Source organism: Pongo abelii, chromosome 10 (assembly GCF_028885655.2).
Source record: "Pongo abelii isolate AG06213 chromosome 10, NHGRI_mPonAbe1-v2.0_pri, whole genome shotgun sequence".
NCBI lineage: Eukaryota > Metazoa > Chordata > Mammalia > Primates > Hominidae > Pongo > Pongo abelii.
In genome coordinates, this window is record NC_071995.2 from 100,779,077 (window position 1) to 100,799,427 (window position 20,351).

General features: G+C 35.0%; 1 protein-coding gene across 10 annotated transcripts in view; it reads left to right on the plus strand.

Moving 5' to 3' along the window:
- Positions 1 to 20,351, plus strand: part of PARPBP (PARP1 binding protein) — an 84,125-nt gene that overhangs the window by 47,881 nt on the left and 15,893 nt on the right. For 4 of the 10 annotated variants that reach the window (XM_054527565.2, XM_002823654.6, XM_054527561.2 and 1 more), the window contains 5 exons: positions 211 to 381; positions 1,502 to 1,656; positions 11,261 to 11,444; positions 14,389 to 14,567; positions 18,371 to 18,449. In XM_054527565.2, coding sequence (XP_054383540.1) covers positions 211 to 381; positions 1,502 to 1,656; positions 11,261 to 11,444; positions 14,389 to 14,567; positions 18,371 to 18,449 — 768 coding nt within the window. Of the gene's footprint in view, positions 1 to 210; positions 382 to 1,501; positions 1,657 to 2,868; positions 3,001 to 11,260; positions 11,445 to 14,388; positions 14,568 to 18,370; positions 18,450 to 20,351 lie in introns of those variants that run through there. The other 6 variants (XR_008512098.2, XM_009248161.4, XM_024257060.3 and 3 more) reach the window with 6 other exon arrangements.

A 20,351-nucleotide genomic window follows, 5' to 3' on the forward strand; every position in this document is an offset into this window, starting at 1 on the left:
GCCTACCAAATTTGGTAGTCAGTCAAGAATTTGGGGAGAGATGGAGTTTATCGGTTGTCCAACCTGTTATTACATGGCAGTTCTCTTTTTCTAAAGAGTTAAGTGAGGTATTGTGATTGAATGATTATATACATTTTTACTGCATATGGAAAAGATTATGGATTTAGAAGAACTGCAGTAAAGAAATTAACTGAATATTTTATTGCACAGGTGCAGCTGCTAGCAAGGAAAATTATCTTGTCATATTTAAATCTGCTAGTGAATTCAAAGAATGACCTGGCTGTGGCTTATATTCTCAATATTCCTGATAGAGGACTAGGAAGAGAAGCCTTCACTGATTTGAAACATGCTGCTCGAGAGAAACAAATGTCTATCTTTTTGGTATGGATGTGTGACATGTTCAAAATTAAGACTCCTTGCACAGTGAATCCATGTATCCTAATATGCTTGTAACTAGGATGAAACAACTTTTAAGTGGTTAATTTATGTTCTACCTCTGTATTTGAAAATCCATGGTATTTTAATTTTTTACCATATCCTTCAAGTTTGGTAAAGGAGAATTTCTCTAAAGCAGTGTTTCCTTACATATGTTCTATATAGTGCTAGCCCTGATAAATTCTCTGTGAATAAATGTTTCCAGTGTCAAAACGTTTCTGTTAAACGTTCTTTGAATAAATGTTTCCAAGGGCAAAATGTTTAGAAGCAGTATATACCCTTAGTGGTTATACATAATCCATGATTGTATATAAGAGCTCTGAGAAGTCCTGCCATAAAGAAATCTGCTTGCAGCAAATTAAGCTTGTTATTTAATGTGTTGTTTCCTAATTTATTTGACCATGGAACTTTCCCCTAAATTATTGACATTTCACAGGATTTGTCTTTCTTAGAATGTACTTTGGAACATTTCATCTTTGATTGAAACACTTACGTACAGCTATCACATATGTATTTTTATCATTGTAAGGACAAGCCTTTTGAACTATACATGATCCCAGGATGGGAAAGCTGGATGGAACTTAGTGATTATCTAGTCTGTATTTTTATTTTACAAATAGAGAGGCTGAGGTTTGGAAGTGTTAAATTGCCCAACCAATTCACCTATTTAACACAACAGATCAGCTGACGCTAAAAATTCCCTTGTTCCATGTAACAATTTCAATAGCTAGTAGTCAACTATATTATAATATATTCATAAATGAGTTCTTTAGAGTCAATAATACATTCTAATTAATATACTTTAGCTCTTAATTTGTCCCCTAACTCAGCTCCTCAGCCTCAATCTGCAGCTGGGTGTCATTGCCACCACACTTGCTAGCATGAATTCTGCATGGCATTTATTTCTTTGGTTATTTGCTTCTGACTCAAAGTGTGTCACGAGCCATAAAATGTGCTCTACTTTTAACTGTATACCCAGAATTATATAGATTTTCTTAGTTTTATGAAGTAAATTACAGTTTAATAAATCACTGGACATAACTTATCCGTTTGTTTTAATTCATAGGTGGCCACGTCATTTATTAGAACAATAGAGCTTGGAGGGAAAGGATATGCACCACCACCATCAGATCCTTTAAGGACACATGTAAAGGGATTGTCTAATTTTATTAATTTCATTGACAAATTAGATGAGATTCTTGGAGAAATACCAAACCCAAGGTAATGACTTTTCATATATTACAAATATGTTTTTAATCTATCTTTAAAACTTTACAGAATCGGGTAGAAATAAGAGATATTGAAATGATCAAGCATCAGACCAAATGGTGAGGCGAAGAAACAAAATCTAGATGAATAAATTATAATCACATGACTTTACTTCCTAAATTTCTGCCTGTGATTCTGAGTTTTGGCCAAAGTCAAAAGTCACGTCCATACTAAATTTGATTAGAGAAGAGAGTTACCATTTATATCTGGATGAAATAGATTTTTGAGGACTGGCAATGAGCAGACAGATGATTTCTGTATATTTTTTATTTAGCAATAAAGGAAACTGATATCAAGAATGAGAAAATTGACAAACATATGAAATCCCTATTCTATTTTCTGTTGTTTTTCTTATGTGCAAATCTTTGGTTCATCTGGGATTTGTTTTTATATGATATTGGAGGTAAGAGATTTTTAACAATCTGATAGACCCCCATTTATAATATTGGTATATTGAGTGGTAAGTAAGTTTTGGGGGCAGAAGTGGATTGTATATGCTAGCAATCATGGTGGATCATTGTCAGTTTGGTATGCTATAACATAAATAAACATAATAAAAATAGCTGATATTTATTGAACGCTTGTTTTATGTCAGACATTGTGCTAAGTTCTTTACTCAGATTATCATTTGATCATTACAACAACCTGACTTGACAGATACTATTACTATCCCTAATTTAGAGGTGAAGAAACTAAAACACAGGGATCAAGTAACTTGCCCTAGGTTATATTAAGTAGCAGAGTAGGGATCTGAACACAGTTAGTTCTGTGCATCCATTCTCTTAATGACTATATCTTGTTCCATGAAACTTCATTCCATTCTAAGATTCTAAGAAGGATTTTTTTTCAGGATTTTATTCTGAATTGCAGTCTATCTTCTCATATGGATAGCCATTACAAAGAAGTAAATTTGGAAGAGGGTTTTGAAAATAACTTAGAAACAAAATAAGTGACATCTTCTGAACTTCCAGATAATATATTGAGGAGCCATTTCTATTGAAATATCAGATATTTAATTTTTAAAAAATTTTTTGTAAGGCAATATAGACATATTTTGTTAAAGTCAAGTGGTACTACAGTCATCTGTCAGTTTTTTGCCCTTGAAAATATTCCTTCTGGAAAGTCCCCTGTCATCTTTATTCAATCTTTGCTTTTGCTTGTTAGGCCTGTGTCAGAGTGGCAACCATGAACCTTCATCCTCACCTTGTGAAACAGTCTCTGCCTGTTTCCTGGCTCTTATGACTTTATTTTAATTGGTAAACCCCTTATTTTGCTCGAGTAGCTTTCTCAGAAAAAGTAAATGGTAAGCAAATATTTTTATGTTAGTCTCATATTTGATTGCATATGATTTTATGTCATGTTTCATTTATTTCTCTAAGATTATTTATTATATTTAACGTAAAAATATTGTTATCTGCTTCCTGAATGGTCTTTGTTTTATCTAGATTGGATGCTTTTCTGTTTTTTACTTTCTTTTTTTTGCCCTCTTTCATGGTAGCGGTGTTCCCACAATGTGTGGTGATTCTGAACTATCCTTTCATATTTAAGAGTGAGGCCCTATAGAACTGATTAGTAGCTCTGTATAGTGGGCTTATTTATAGCATGATGCCCAGTTGGCTCTTTGTTGGAGACTTACTCTCCAAATGTCAGTAACTTTAGATCTTTTCTTTGGGACTTTCCCAAAAATTTCCACAGAGGAATCTTTTAATCTCTGAAAGCTGTAAATCTGGCTAGCAATATTCTGGGATTTGAGATAGGTCCAGCTTGATGCTGAGTCTCACAGTTCCATATGTAGACTTACTCAATTCCTTTGTTTTTAGTCCTGCTGCCCCTGGGTCTGGAGCCTCTCATAGTTTCTTTAGAACAGTTCTGCTTCCCATGCTGAGGTAGGAGAGAAGCACTAGCCTGACTGCTCAGAATAGAGGGAGAATGGGGGTATAAGTGTTCCTTATGGAGACCGTCAACTAGCTTTTCTGTTTTCAACCCCACCTTTACATAGCCATCAGTATTGCCTTCAATTTCTGATTAATTTCTGAGTTTGCTTCTTACCGATGTTCCTCTTAGCAGTTACTTAGGTTTTAGCTTTTGTATTCTGGGTAGTTAGTTATGACTCAACCATCTGTTTTCATTTTTTTGTACTTTCATGAAATGCCTCTACTCTCATCAGCTGTTGTTTCCTCTCTCATTCTCTTTTTCTTCATAGATGGAAACTTTTTTGTTTTTTGCTTTTTTGTCATTTTAGTGAAGTTTTGGAAAAGAGCAGAGATAAATGTGTATGTTCAATCCAATATGGTTTGTTATAATTACATTCCTTTTGGAGGAATTTCTGGTTGTGGTCAACAGGGTAGAAGTACATTTGTTTTAGAGGCATCTAGGGTGAGGGAATAGACTTCTTCAACTTAGCAGCCATTTATTTTGGATATTCCATGTGGTTATAATAAGCAAGTATCTTCTAGAGAAGGTCTTGAGGAAGTGAGTATCTAAATAGTGAATGTCTTCAATTGGGTGTCTGAATAGTCCACTTGAGCAATTTTTGTTATCTTTTTTGTGGTGATTTTTTTTAAATTTTTGTTCTGCAGTAGGTATAGTTTTGTTTTATAAATAAGATAAAATTATTAAAAACTAAAAACATATACCCTATGCATATCATAATAGATATTAATAGAAGGTGTACAGAGGAAAGGGCAATTGACTTGGTTTGTGGGAGCCAGGGATAAGGGTGTCAAGAATGCTTATCTGGATGGGTGTTACAGTTAAGCCTAATTTTGAAGGATGAACTTGAAGGAGTTAACTAGACATGGTGGGTGGGAAAGTGGATAACCCATTTGGACATTGCTTCACTGGTTATTCATTTTATCTTATAATTTCAACCTCTCCCGTTACTAGTACTTTAGCCACATTCTATAAGCTTGTAAGAAATAAACAACAAACTGTCTTCTCTGTTTCTTCCAGTTCCTTCTTCCATTTACAGCTCAAATTCTTAAAATACTTTCCTTTTTTCTGCTTCCCTCTTTGTAAGTATTTAATGTATACTTCTCAATAGACAGTAAACTCAATGAGAGTTTACTGGTTTTCTTCACCAATATTCCCTAGCCCTAGCACAATTTTTGCCAGAATAGACAGTCAATATTTATTTGATTGTCTGTACTTGACTGATTTATATTCCTTCACTTTTTCCCTCTACTGGAGCTATTCTGCCAGTGGTCACTTGTGATCTTCTAATTATCATAGTCTTTGGTCTCTTTTGAGTCTTCAAATTTAGTCATTTCCTATTGGAACTCTTTTTTCCTGTAACTTCAGATACGTCATTCTCTTATTTTCCACCTACCTCTTCTACTACATATATGCAAATTCTTCTAAATCTGTATTTCAGTGAAATTCGAACCTCTTTCCTGAGTTTCAGAAACATATCCTCAACTATCTTTAAGATGGTGCCTCATAGGCAACTCATATGTCCTAAACTAAATTTTTGTCTTTCTCTGCAAAACTGCTTCTCCTCCTGAAGCGATGAAGCCTGTCTCTCTCCAGCTCCCAAAGAAGAATCTGGGGCATATCCTAAATACATTCACTCGCTAATATCCGTCACTTTTTCTTACTTCACATTTTTTATGTTCTTTCTCCTCATCTCTTCCTATAGCTACTATTTTATTTCCAGTGTTTACTGTTTCAGACTTTCATCCTTTCTTGTCTGGACCTTTTCACGTGTCACTGAGTTGTCTATTCTGCCTCCAGTCTTAAGTTGCCCTATCCTGTCGTCCTCATTGCTGCCAGAGTGATTTTTCTGAAACAACAAATGTTACTCCCATAATTAAAACTTTTCAGTGATTCCATATTTGGTACAGGATAAAACTTCAGGAACCTCAATATGATACACAAAACTGTCTATGCTCTAATTCCTGCCCATCTCTCACTCTGGCCTCTTTATCCTCCTCATCTCTGTCAACCTTAAAACTTAGAAATAAAAATGTATTTAGCTCTTGTATCTGAGGAAAAGTTTATACTACTTATTTTTAAATAGAAAAATTACAGTAATGTTTGAGTCCAAGGAAGGGTGGAATAGACAGACTGGGAAGAAATAAAAAGAATTGATTCTTACACTCATCGTCCCACTGCCCATTTTTCATGAGGCCATCTTAGCTATAGGTGGCTGCATTTCTACACTTTGCCAGTAGGTGACACCATAAAATGCATAGTGTACTTTCACCTTAAAGATGTCTTAAATGAGATGTTTCAAGTTGTTATCAATTAATAGTTCCCTGTTGTTTAGAAGTTGAAAATTCTGTATTTCACATTTATCACACAACTTTTTAATGCACATTTACATTATACTGTCATGCGCCACTTCGCAAGAATATGCTCTCAGAAATGCATTGTTAGGCAATTTCATCATTGTACAAACATCGTAGACTGTACATACACAAACCTGGATGGTGTAGCCTGCCACACACATAGGCTATATGGCATAGCCTATTGCTGCTAGGCTATAAACCTGTATGGCCTGTTACTGTATCAAATACTGTAGGCAATTGTAACACAATGGTATTTGTGTGGCTAAGCATATCTAAACATTGAAAAGGTCCTGTTGAGAATGCAGTATAAAACATAAACATAGATAAACATAGATAAGCATAGGGTACTTGCCATGACTGGAGTTTGCAGCACTTGAAGTTGCTCTAGATGAGTGGTGAGTGAATATGAAGGCCTGGAACATTATTGTAAACTCTTGTAGACTTTATTCACATTATAAACCTAGGCCACACTAAATTTATAGAGCAAATTTTTTTCTTCAAGAATAAATTACACTTAGCTTGCTCTAACTTTATGAACTTTAAAATTTTTTGACTATGAATTTTTTAAAATTTTCAAACTTTTTGACTCTTGTAATAACACTTAGTTTAAAATACAAATACATTGTACAGCTGTACAAAATTTTTTTCTCTGTATCCTTATTCTATATGCTTTTCTCTATTTAATTTTTTTTTTTTTTTTTTTTTTTTTGCTTTTTAAACTTTTTTGTTTAAAATTAAGACACAAACATACACATTAGCCTAGGTCTACACAGGGTCAGGATTATCAATATGACTGTCTTCCACCTCCACATCTTGTCCCACTGGAAAATCTTCAGGAGCAATAACACTCCTGGAGGTGTCATCTCCTACAGTCACAACACCTTCTTCAGGAATACCTCCTGAAAGACCTGCCTGAGGCTATTTCACAGTTAGTGTTTTTTTTTTTTTTTTTTATAAGTAGAAGGAGTACACTCTAATGATAAAAGGTACAGCAAATACATAAACCAGTAAGAACCATTTATTATAATGACCAAGTATTATGTATTAAACATAATTATATGCACTATACTATTATATGACTGGCAGCACAGTAGGTTTGTTTACACAAGCATCACCACAAACATGTGAGTGATGTGTTGAGCTATGATGCTATGATGTTACATCACTAGGCAATAGGAATTTTTCAGCTCCATTATAATATTATGGGACTACCATCGGATATGTGGTCTGTTGCTGACTGTAATGTTGTTATATAGCACATAACTATTTATATTGAGCTAAATATACATGTATGGAGTGTTAAATCTCACTGAAATTTTTCAGTCTAATCTCCTAACGTTAAAATTTTTCCCGTTTAAAAATATTTCAGGGCCGGGCTTGGTGGCTCACGCCTGTAATCCCAGCACTTTGGGAGGCCGAGGCAGGCGGATCACGAGGTCAGGAGATTGAGACCATCCTGGCTAACATGGTGAAACCCAGTCCCTACTAAAAATACAAAACATTAGCTGGGCGTGGTGGTGGCGGGCGCCTGTAGTCCCAGCTACTCAGGAGGCTGAGGCAGGAGAATGGCGTGAACCCGGGAGGCGGAGCTTGCAGTGAGCCGAGATTGCGCCACTGCTCTCCAGCCTGGGCGACAGAACGAGATGCCATCTCAAAAAAAAAAAAAAAAATTTTTTTTCAGAAACATTTTTCATATATTTTATGTGGCACCTTTAATTACATTTAATTTTTAAAGGTAAAATTTACTTCAACAAATAGTTATCAAATTCTTGAGTATGGTATGGAAAAGCAGTCACTTTATTTAGGAAAGTGAAGATACTCAGTAATTACATTAAAGTATTACCAATCATTTGTCTGTATTATTGCTTAGTGTTCTCTTCCAGTTACTTTATTTTGGTACAAGCTTGGGGATTCAGTTGTGCTTTTCATCAGCAGCCTCGTGTTTCTCTTTCTGCCCCAGGGCACTGGTGTGATGCAGTTAGGAGTCAGGAGCTCAGTTTGCCTCTTTCTCATCTAAATTCTCCTATTAATGTTTATCCGGAATAGCCATAATATATCTTCTGGGAAGCACTCCTGAATATCTCCTTCTTCTCTCTACTTCCCCACTCAAACTTGTCTATACTGTCAGTAGTTCATTGTATCATTATCACTTGTGATCTCTTAAAGAGAAAGATTTTATTCATTTTTGTATTGCCAGTGAACAGCGTAAATATCCTGATGTCATTTGAGTTAAAACTTCTGGAGTTTCTAGGCTCTAGAAGCAAGAATTTGAATTAAACCACTGTGTTGCTGAGCAGATATTAGAAGCTAACCTAATGGTGGCTCTAGAAGTGAGTATATAGTAATGGAGTAGTCAGAGCACTACTGTTTGGGGTATTTTGCCATGGCTTCAAAATGTTGACCTTGGCAAGTCTCTGAAATACAAGTCTTATTTTTTCCTAAATACAATTCAGCCGGTGAATTACATCATCTTTAAAATTTAGCATTTTTGTCATGTAGAAGGCATGAGAAAAGGAGGTCAAAGGTGACTTTCCTAATATCATTTGAAGCATTTTTTTTTTGTTCTTATAATTGGCACTAAGACACTCCCAGATTTTATTAGCCATTTGAATCTTTTCCAAAACTCTTTTCTATTAGAGATTAATTCCCAGGAAAAGCATATAATGTTAATTATGTTTTCATTTTGGCTACATTTCATCCAGTTCACAGCTGAAAAAGAAAGTCCACATATATGTGAAAGAATTCCTAGGGTCTACTCAGACTTCTGATTACAGAAGTATGGCAGACTAGGCCCCCAGATTCTTCCATTGAAAATAATTAATAGTGTTGGATAGTGTATTTCAAAAATGCTTCTTAAATGCATTGGTAAGTAGGCAAATGTAATGAAAATACAGGTCAAAAATAGGTGAAGGAGGAAAGCCAGAGAGGCAAGTGAAGAAGGGAAGCCAGCTTTTAGCCCAGGAACTGGCCAGCATGGGGAGATAAATAGGAAACACATACCCATTCTACAGGGCTAAGCCCTCGGTGTAAAAATAAACTAAGGGCTTTAATTTGACAAAAGTGTTTCTATAAAAACCTAGTTAATGGTAAAACGTTTTAGCGTTCTGCTTAAGAATAAGACAAGAGTTCCTGCTGTCATCAGTTCTTTTCAACATAGCATGAGATGTCCAATTCAGTGTAGTAAGACAAAAAGAAATAGGAGATATAATAATTGAAAAAATAAAATTCTATTTGAAGATAATATGACTAATTATATAGAAAACTCCAAGAATGTAAAGGCAAATTATTACAATTGGCAGTACAGTTTAAGAGTGTTGCTGGACACAAGGCCAATAAACAAAATGCAATTGGATTTCTGTATCATTACTAGATAGCAGGATTTTTTTTTAAAAAAAGCTTCAAAAATATGAAATACATAGAATAAATCTAGTAAAAACCATGCTAGCTTATTTTCCCTTGAAAGGTTCAGACTGAATGTGAAAGTCCCTGCTTGTCCTCTTCCACCTTGCTGCTAGTCCTGAGCTTTGTATCCTGATCATAGTGTTACTAGAGATGTTTGTCCTCAGGATGATATCCTGCTTGCTTACTATGCACAGCTTTCGACTTAACATGCCAGCTCTGGTTGGTTCCTTTTTGAGGGAGAGATTGGGTGTTACTGGGAGATTTTTGTCTCTTCAGTGATATGTTCTTCAGGGTATCTAGTATGCCATTGTGTAAGTAGACACCACCTAAGTTCTTTTGTATTGCAAATAATAATAATATGAATAGTAAAATATGTATCATTTGTCTTACTGTTAAAAAATTTAGATTGTTGCATGTGATAGTATTCATTTATTCAACAAACATACGTCAGTCATCTCTTCTGTATGCCGAATGTAAACTGACAGTATGAAGATCAGTAAAATATGATTGCTTTCTCAAGGAGCTGATTTTTTCATGACTTTTTTCTCACCCTCGCCTAATCATAAGAATCACCTGTGGTACTTTTAACACAATGCAAACATTTAGTGCTCTTCTCTGGAGATTGTAATTCCATAGGATGGGATCTGGAGTTGATGTTTTAAACAAATGCTGGATATGAGTCTGATGATTAGGAAAATACATTGTCATCATACACTAAGTCTCTCTGCAGTTTTCTTCTAACTTTCCTCTTCTATCTGGACCAGCTATTTAAATGTGGACATTCATCTCTTTCTAGCTTGTTAGGGAACCTGGCATTTCTGTAAAACATACAACCTGGCAATAAGGCGAGAGTGAAAACTTCATTTCATAATTTCCTTTATGCCACTACAAAAGAGAAATTTAATAGCATACCCAAGGTTGAAAGTGGCAGAGCTGTGATATGTGCTCAGGCAGCCTGACTTCATGGTCTGTAGTCAGACCACACCAGTTTCTCATTTGGCACTGTGCTGCCTTTCCAGTGATACCTCTAGGGATGGGATCTCCTGGCTTTAAAAGAGAATCCTCTTCTATTGGACACACCTCATTTCTTCCTTAAAACGGACCAAAATCCTTCCTGTTATATGTTTCTCACATTTGTCCTTTAGAGCAGAAGCTGCAACCCAAACTCTTAGATTTAGGTGTGGTATAAAGAAATATCAATTTTGGGTTTTTAAAAACACTTGTCTGTTGGCCATAGTTGGTCCAGTTTCTTGTTTGCTTTAGGTCAGTACTAACTTGCTTAGTTTCCTCTTCCACATAATAAAAGCTTTCACTTATTAGAATGCAATATCATGTTTTTCACGTCAGTTTCCTTCCTCCCTGTCTCTTCCCTCACACAGAACACCATGTGTTCTTGGACAAACCATTTAACCTTTGTGGGACTCAATTTTCTCATTTGTGATTTAGGGATAATAATATCAACTTACTGAATTGGTTTTAAGATTAAATGAATGTAAGAGTCTAGATATTCAATGAGAGGTAACTGTTTTTGTTATTTTAGTTGTATCTAAAGGTATATATTTTAAATATATTGCATGTATACAACCACTTCTGAACCTGTTATATTTCACATATAACTAAATTATTTCCCATCAGCTTTCAAATCAAGGAAGAAGAAACTTATTGAAATTACTTGCTTTTAGACAAACTTTTAAATTTTGTTTCTAATGGTCCTCATCTTTTTCTTAAATGCTTTAACTGTTTGATACATAAGATCAAAGCTATATTCTTTGAAAAGTGTTAACTCTGAAAATTATATTTTCAAGTGTATAAGCATATTATAATTTGCAATACTGTTATAGAGGCAATCTTATTTCTATTTTCAGCATTGCAGGGGGTCAAATACTGTCGGTGATAAAGATGCAGCTGATTAAAGGCCAGAACAGCAGGGATCCTTTTTACAAAGCAATAGAGGAAGTTGCTCAGGATTTGGATTTGAGGATTAAAAATATTATCAATTCTCAAGAAGGTGTTGTAGCTGTTAGCACCACTGACATCAGTCCTGCTCGGGTAATGAGCTTTTTATTTTTCATTATCCTTTTATACAAATCATTATCTCTTCTATTTATTGTAGAAATGGTTTATTATTGCTACTTAAGTCAGAAGAGTGTGTTTCCTGTGTTCTAAAATGATATTGAAAATGTAAGTTTCTCAATGGGATTATGTAGGATTATATGTTCAACTTGGGTAAATTATCACATATTTGGGCCAAATTTATGAATTTGTTAAAGTAAGGCGTAGGGTAATCTCTGGTATCCCTTTTAGTACTAAAACCTTATAATTCTTGATGGATATTAAGGTGTTTTATGCTATTTTTCCATAAATATTCTTTTTTTTTTTTTTTTTTTTGAGACGGAGTTTCACTCTTGTAGCCCAGGCTGTAGTGCAATGGCACGATCTCAGTTCACTGCAACCTCTGCCTCCTGGGTTCAAGCGATTCTCCTGCCTCAGCCACCCGAGTAGCTGGAATTACAGGCACCTGCCACCATGCCTGGCTAATTTTTTGTATTTTTAGTAGAGATGGAGTTTCACTATGTTGGCCAGGCTAGTCTTAAACTCCTGACCTCGTGATCTGCCCGCCTCGGCCTCTCAAAGTGCTGGGATTACAGGCATGAGCCACCATGCCTGTCCTAAATATTCTCATAAACAATTACTTTCCCATTTACTCAGATATAAAATAAAAGCCTGTTTTTTCTGTTTCTGACTTTAATACTAAGCATTGTGTTAGGACAACAACAGTCCTGTTAGAAATTGCTTCTATTCAGCAGTTTACTTTTCTTTTATAAATCTCTGTCTCTTATTTTCTACCTCCATTCTCAGCCTACTAAAACCTGTACCTGGCAATTTTTAAACTATATATTCCCAGAACATTTACTTATTCTTAATTTTTTTTTGCAGAGATAATTAAATAGAGTAGATTCTAACCCACAGAATTATAAGAGAAATTGACTACTGTGTTTTTAGAACAGAATTTTAGAGTAGTATAGTTCGTTTATTGCAGTTTATTCAATTTTTCTAACAGCCCCTTTTTATTAGGTGTGATTATGGTAGCCAGTGTATGAAGAAAGACTTTTGCTTAATTTTTATTATTTATCATTCATTCATTCATTCATTCATTTACTCACAGCCCTCTGGGACCACTTTTAGCTATTTTTCTATAACAATGCTTGTTTTTAGATTTACTTTGAAGGTGGGGAAGATTCAGGGTTGTTTCCCTGTATATTTCATGGGTGTTAACACTTCCTGGTGAATAGTTTGGCTCAAATGACAACCAGGTTATTACTATAAGTATCAATCAGAATCTGTCGACTTCAAATAATTAAAAACATCAATTGCTTCCATTTCTTGGCAGAATTAATAAAGATACCAGCAATCTGGTTCTTAATTTCATGTTTTCAACCAAATCAGAGATCTTTGAGAAATATAATCAAATGGCACTCATGAAATTACTATTAAGGAATATGGAATTCTCTGGTACTAATGAAAAATATGTGTGAAGCACCAGATTGTGATAGGCAATTTGTTGTAATTCCAGTAGAGCTATGTACATTATAGTTCACCTGGTAGCCTGAGTCTGCAAACAGAGAAAGAAGGCCAAGATGATATTGATGAAAGCTAAAGAAACTGGCACAGCTTATAACAGATGTCCCAGAAGATGTAGCTTTGATATCTAGGTATAGTGTCCAGCAACCCTCTGGGTTAGGCATTATCATTGCCTCTATTTTGTCAGGGAGTTTAAGAAGAGAGTTCAAGCATCTTCTCCAGAGTTATACAGGATATACAACTAAGCAGTTGGTATCAAATCCAGCCAGAAATGCCTACAGAGTTTGTGCTTAATCATGTATCTATACATACTATTTTATTATTATATATTTTATTTTATTCTATCTAGTCAAGTTTTTTTCAGCTTTCCCTTTTTAATCTGCTTTATCTCTATTACTACTATCTTAGTTCAGAACTCTCCATTTCTAAACTGTTCTATTATAGTCTTTAATTTGTGACCTGTCTCCAGATTTTATAACATTCGTATCTCACAATATATTTTATACATTGCCATCACTGATTCTTTAAAATCTAAACAGGATCATTTTACTTCTTTGCTTACTAAAGCAAGAGATTTTTCCTCTGTAACAGACTGGCTTGTAACTTCTTGGCATGATATACAAAGTTTCCCAGGCTCATCTCATATCACTTCCTCCCTTTTACCTTATTCTTCAGCCATGCCATGCTACCTGGTCCCTGAAAGCACCATGCTCTCTTCTTCCTCTGGGTGCCTCCTCCTCTGTGGAATCATCTTTGATGCCAGGGTACATTGGTCACTTCTTTTGTACTCCCACTGCACTGTGCATACACTTATTAGAAATAGCACTTAGCATTCTGTAATGCAATTGTCAGTTACTTATTTATCTTGTCAAGGAAACTATGGGTTCTTTGAAGGCAATGGTTGTCACCTTTGGAGCCTTAGCTTTAAATACAGTGCTTGGGACATAATATATACTTATCAATGATTATTGAATGAATGAACGTCAACTAGCTTTTCATTTTTGCATTTGATCTTTACAGTCTTCCATGGGGCCTGTATTCAGATAGCCAGAACCTCATCCTTCTTTGGCATAAGAGAGAAAAAATAAATAGAGATGTTGAGCCATGGGGCTGATGTCACATAGCTAGATAGTGGCTAAATTTTTCTGACTCGAAGCCTAATGTTATTTTGACCAGAACCTAATGTCTTCTTTTGATGATATTATTTTTGTGCTTTTGGAATTGATAAAGTTGATTATATAGCATGGCTTAAGGAAAAATGGTCACATGCCCTACAGCCACTTCTTATAGCTGATGTTTTATTACTTTAACAATAGATATAAGAGGCCAGTGCCACAGGGAATTTAAAAGTATGGCCATTCACCCAGCTGGGGTGATTATTACATTTACTTAAAATTATTTTTTGTCTCAGCCAAAATCTCATGCCATAAACCATGATACTGCATACTGTGGCAGAGATACTGTGAAAGCCTTATTAGTTCTTTTGGATGAAGAAGCAGCTAATGCTCCTACCAAAAACAAAGCAGAGCTTTTATATGATGAGGAAAACACAATCCATCATCATGGAACTTCTATTCTTACACTTTTTAGGTAAGTAATGTGGAAGTTATATGTGTTATAAATGTTAACTCTAGAGAATTATAAAAGAAATGTATGCTTATGGTAGGAAACTTAGAAACTACAGAAATTGTGAAGAAAGAAAATAAAAGTTAATTAAAGGGAGATTGAACATTTGAATTCAAAGAGGTTATATATAAAATAAGTAATATTTTATGAGAGTACAGCCTGAGAGATGTCTTTGGTTTCAATGTTGTTTTTAGTTCTTGTTGTTTTGCTTTGAAAATATTTCTTTCCTTTGCTGTGGGTCAAGAATTTTGCTAAATGTTTTCAGTTAAATTATTTCACCCTTCCCAACCACCATGTTCTTAAGTAAAGAATTAGAGACTTGAGAGATATTAAGTAATTTGCCCAAGTGAGGTATGTTAGCAATTAGCAAGGGTGTCTTTCCTAAAGCCTGAGGCCTATGCTCCCAAGACTATTATTCTGCCTAGAATAAGAGAGAGCACATACACCAAACTTACACTGGAATTGACAGCTCCTGGTTCTCCCTCAAATTATGAAGCAAAATATTTACCAAATTAATGCTGATATTATGTGTAAGACATTGATGCTGTCTTCATCTACTCAGGCTGGCATAACAAAATACTATAGACTGGGTAGCTTAAACAACAGAAACCTATTTTCTCTTTGGGCTGGAAGCTGGAGATCAGGGTGCCAGCATGGTCAGGGCTGGTGAGGGCTTTCCCCTTGGGTTGCAGATAACTGACTTTTTGCTGTGTGCTCACATGTCCTTTCCTTGGTTAGAAACACATGGAGAGAGATCTCTTTGTCTTCTTATAAGGCCACCAGTCCTATTAGATTTGGATCCCACCCATGTGACCTCATTTAATCTTAATTACCTCCTAAAAGCCCTATCTCCAAATACAGTCACATTTGGGAGTTAAGGCATATATATATATGGGTGATGCAGTTTCATCTATAGTAGACGCTCTCCAGTTTTAATGATTAGGTCAGTCGTGAGTAGGTTGTTGATATTTTTAATTAATTGGACACTCACTTTGAGAAACATTAAAATTTTTAGAACAGCCATTTTAAATTGTATTTAGTACACTGTAGAGAATTTTCACAAAATTATCCTACTGCTTGATCTCTTCTGTTTTCTACTGGAGTTATTTTATTGAAATCTGGCTTCATGATTGCTTCATATACTCTCTCCTGTGCCTTGGTATCCTTTCTCTTCTCTTTAAACAGAAACTTTACAGTGGTCTGTCATTCAGTGTTGTCATCTGATTCCTTAAAATCTCATCTTCTTTACCAACTTCCATGACTATTCTTTTATATCTGGGCATGAAATAATTCTTCCACATTCTACCTCAGAATGCCCAAATATTTTATTAATGATAAATATTTTTATCAGTGATTTACTTATAGCTGCTGCTGGAATCCCAGAAAACAGTAAAAAGAAATAAATGAAGTTTTATTTTTTCTCTTTTCATCTTACTTCTGTTTAACAAGTTTGCTTTCAGGTAGAAATATAGATAATTTCAATTTTCTCTCAGACTTAATTCATTTTCTTAGAGAAAGTTATTTTCCTTTCATGAAATTTTTATTCTAACAAATTTAATCGCAGAGTCCCTTTTAAAAAGGAATCTTTCTAGGCCAGGCATTATGTCTTATGCTAATAATCCCGGAGCTTTAGGAGGCCAGGACAGGAGCGTTGCCTGAGACCAGGAGTTTGAGGCCAATCTGTGCAACATAGTAAGACTCTATCTCTGCAAAAATAAAAAAGAATTACCCAGTGTGGTGGTGCACGCTTGTAGTCCCAGCTACTTGGGAGCCTGAGGTGGTGCATGCCTGTAGTCCCAGCTACTTGGGAGCCCAGGATTGCTTGAGGCCTCAGTGAGCTATGATTGCACCACTGCACTCTCTCCTGGGCGACAGAGCAAGACCCTGTTCTCTTAAAAAAAAAAAAAAAAGAAAAGAAAAGGTTTTTCTGTACTTAATCATGTCACTGAACACATTGCTATTGTTTACAGTTTGGATTCTGCATTCGCATTTCTAATTGTCATTGTGCAGACAAGCACTGGTCTGTGGTAAAGTAAATTTTCAGTGGTCTACACTGAAATGATAAAATTAAGGACAATGAGGTATATCAATTTAAGGTTGTCAACTATTCTTTCTTAGGGCAGGCAATCTTTTATTCTTGCTTAGTAGTCATTTGAGTCAAGGGGGTTCTAACTCTGGCTCTATTAAGCCAAAAGGGATTAATTTATTAAGGTATTCAAGTTGGTCTGAATCCAAAACTATAGGATGGGTCTTCTCCATTTTACCTTCTCTGACCCTCCTATTTCTATGTTTTTCTCTTTCGAATTCTCATACTATTTTGAATTTCAGTTATGTGGGTTCTTATGTTCTTTACTTAGACTTCAGGATGCCGGAATATAGGGTCAATAAATGAGTCAACTTTCTATTCTTCACAATATCTTGTATAGTGCCTTACAAATAGTAGAAGCTCATGAAACATTTAGTTACCGGATTAATTAACTAAGCAAACTATTAATATTTAGGATTCTCAGAATAGAAATAATGACACTTTTATAAAGTACAGTTATGCATTGTTTAATGATGGAGATACATTATGATAAAGGCATCGTTAGGCAGTTTTGTCATGTGAACGTTATAGAGTGTACTTACACAAACCTAGATGGTATAGCCTATTACACACCTGGGCTACAAACCTATACAGTATGTTATCGTACTAAATAGTATAAAGAAATAGTAACATAAAGGTAAGTATTTATGTGATAGGAATTTTTCAGCTTCATTATAATCTTATGGCATCACTGTCAAATATGTGGTATGTTGTTGACCAAAATGTTGTTATGCAGCACATGACTGTATTATAAACAAGTAGATTTAGTTGTCCTTTATCCTATAACTGTGCTTTTGGGTAGGGGAGGGGCAGATACTAGTTTAAAGGCCATTTTGGTTTGTAAGTGTCTTCATCTCTTCAGGCTGTTAGAACAAAACACCCCAGACTAGATAATTTATAAATAACAGAAATTTGTTTCTCATAGTTCTGGAGTCTGGAAGTCTAAGATCAAGGCACCAGCAGATTTGGTGTCTGATGAGGGCCTCTTCCCCATAGGTTATATTTTCTTGCTGGGTTTTCACGTGGCTGGGAAGAATGAAGGGCAAAAATGCTCCCACAAACCCTTTCATAATGGCACTAATCCTGTCCATGAAGGCTGTCCATGAAGGCAGAGTCCTCATGATTTAATCACCCTGAGGCCCCACCTCTTAATACCACAGATGGTCCCCAACTTATGATGGTTTGACTTGTGATTTACCTTCACACGACTTTACAATTGTGTGAAAGCTGTACACGTTCAGTAGAAACTGTGCCTCGAATTTTGAATTTGGATCTTTTCCTGAGCTAGCAATATGTAGAACAGTATTCTCTCATGATTCTGGGAAGCAGCAGTGAACCACAGTATTCAGATAGCCACATGATCATGGCGGTAAACAACTGATACTCTACTGTGTTGCCTGATGATTTTGCCCAACAGATATTGGAATGTACTAATTCCAGCTAATTCCATGTTTAAGATAGGCTAGGCTAAACTAGGATGTTCGGTGGATTGGGTGTATTAAATGCATTTTTGACTTAATGGTATTTTTAATTTATGATGAGTTTATCTGGGAGGTAAACCCATCATAAGTTGAGGAAAAACTATATTGTATTGGGAATTAAGTTTCAACATGAATTTGGAGGGAAACAAACATTCCAACCATAGCAATAAATTTTTGCCTTTTTTTTTTTTTTGACATAGGTCTCCCATACAGGTGAATAATTCGATAAAACCCCTAAGAGAACGCATCTGTAAGTCAATGCAAGAAAAAAAAATTAAGGTACAATTTAATGCATGCCATGAAAATAGCAAACACTGTTTTATTTTTAGAAGAAATAAATACATAAAGCTGAGCTGGGTATTGTAAATATTGTAAACATTGTACATGACACAGTAGGAATTAAATGGAAAATGAGTTATGACAGTTGACCTACAGAGACTTTCCTTTTCTACAGTCTTGACTAATCTGTTTCTGGTTTGCTTAATCCACTGGACCTAAAAAAGGGAAAGGAATAAGCAGTTGCTATTGTAAGTGTTGAATAAATATCCATTGAATGAGTGATGTGGAAAATAAAAGAAGATAAGGCTTTCTCATTTACATTTCTGTATCTTAAACTGAATCTCAAGATATGTGATTTTAAATTTGTTCCTGTCTGAAGATATAATGGCAGAATATAATTAATTGTAGATTGAGCTGAGAGCATTTTACATTGCTCTTGACTAGAACTGTTCCTGTTCTTTGTTCCTTTAGTTTGAACTAAGTTTTGCTGTCCTCATATGAAACATCTGTGCCTATAAGTAATCAATAATGTGTTTTCAAGCAATTTTTATTGACCTTATTTTTCAAAAAGAAATTTGGCTTTAACTCATTTATTTATCCTGCTTTTATTGGGTATCTACTATGATCCAGACACTGTTGTGTGGTTGGGAATTCATTAATTCATTAAATAAGATTTTTATATAAAATTTATAATCATCCTTAAATTGTCAAATATTCATCTTGATACAACAAAAAAGAGAAGAGTAATTTGTATGCCCTTTATTTTTTCATTTGGAAATTTAGTTCAAATTAGCAAAGCTTTTAGTTGATACCTGTTTCATCTATATACCCTATACCCATTTAGTTTATTAATACCTTTTCTTTCTATTGGTTATTAGTAGTTGTTAGCAATTAATGCTTGTGGAATACATCGAGTTTCATAAAATTTTTCTGTGAATAAAATTTGTCAATTCTTTGTCATATTAATATAAGTATTTGCAATTAAGGGATAAGATTTTAAAAATCTATCCATTGGACTTGGGTAGAAACAGAAGTGTAACATATCAAAAAAATTTTTTTCTTGCTATGGATACTGACAAACTTTAATATTTTGATTTAAAAATAAGTCATATTTTGGGGGGCCCAATTTCTCTGTCTCCATTTCAAATAGAATACGAAAGTGGGTCAGGCATGGTGGCTCACTCCTGTAATCACAGCACTTTGGGAAGCCAAGGCAGGCAGATCACTTGAGGTCGGAAGTTCGAGACCAGCCTGGCCAACATGGTGAAACCCCATCTCCACTAAAAATACAGAAATTAGACGGTCACCTGTAATCTCAGCTACTCGGGAGGCTGAGGCAGGAGAATCGCTTGAGCCTGGGAGGTGGAGATCACACCACTTCACTCCAGCCTGGGTGACAAAATGAGACTCTATCCGGAAAAAAAAAAAAAAAGAATGTAAGACATCACATAAGGAAAAATCACTGACAGTGAAGTAACGTTAAATATTACCGGGAAAGGGCTTAGAGTTTTCTTTTATTTTATTTGCTTTTATTATTTTAAACTTTGTTGTTTGTAACTTTTGTGGGTACATAGTAGGTGTATATGTTTATGGGATACATGAAATGTTTTGATATAAGCATGCATTGCATAATAATCACATCATGGAGAATGGGATATCCATTCTCTCAAGCATTTTATCCTTGGTGTTATAAACAATCCAATTGGATTTTCTTAAAATTAAGTAAATCAAAATGAAAAAATCTATCTGAGAAATGAGATTGTTTTTAAAGAAAATGTGAAGGCTCAACTAATTACTATGAAACGTATAGACAAATTTAGAAAGTTTTGGGAAATAGAACAGAGATCATCTAATGCAGTCTCATTTACAGATGTGGAAACCAAAATTCTAAGAAGGCACCTT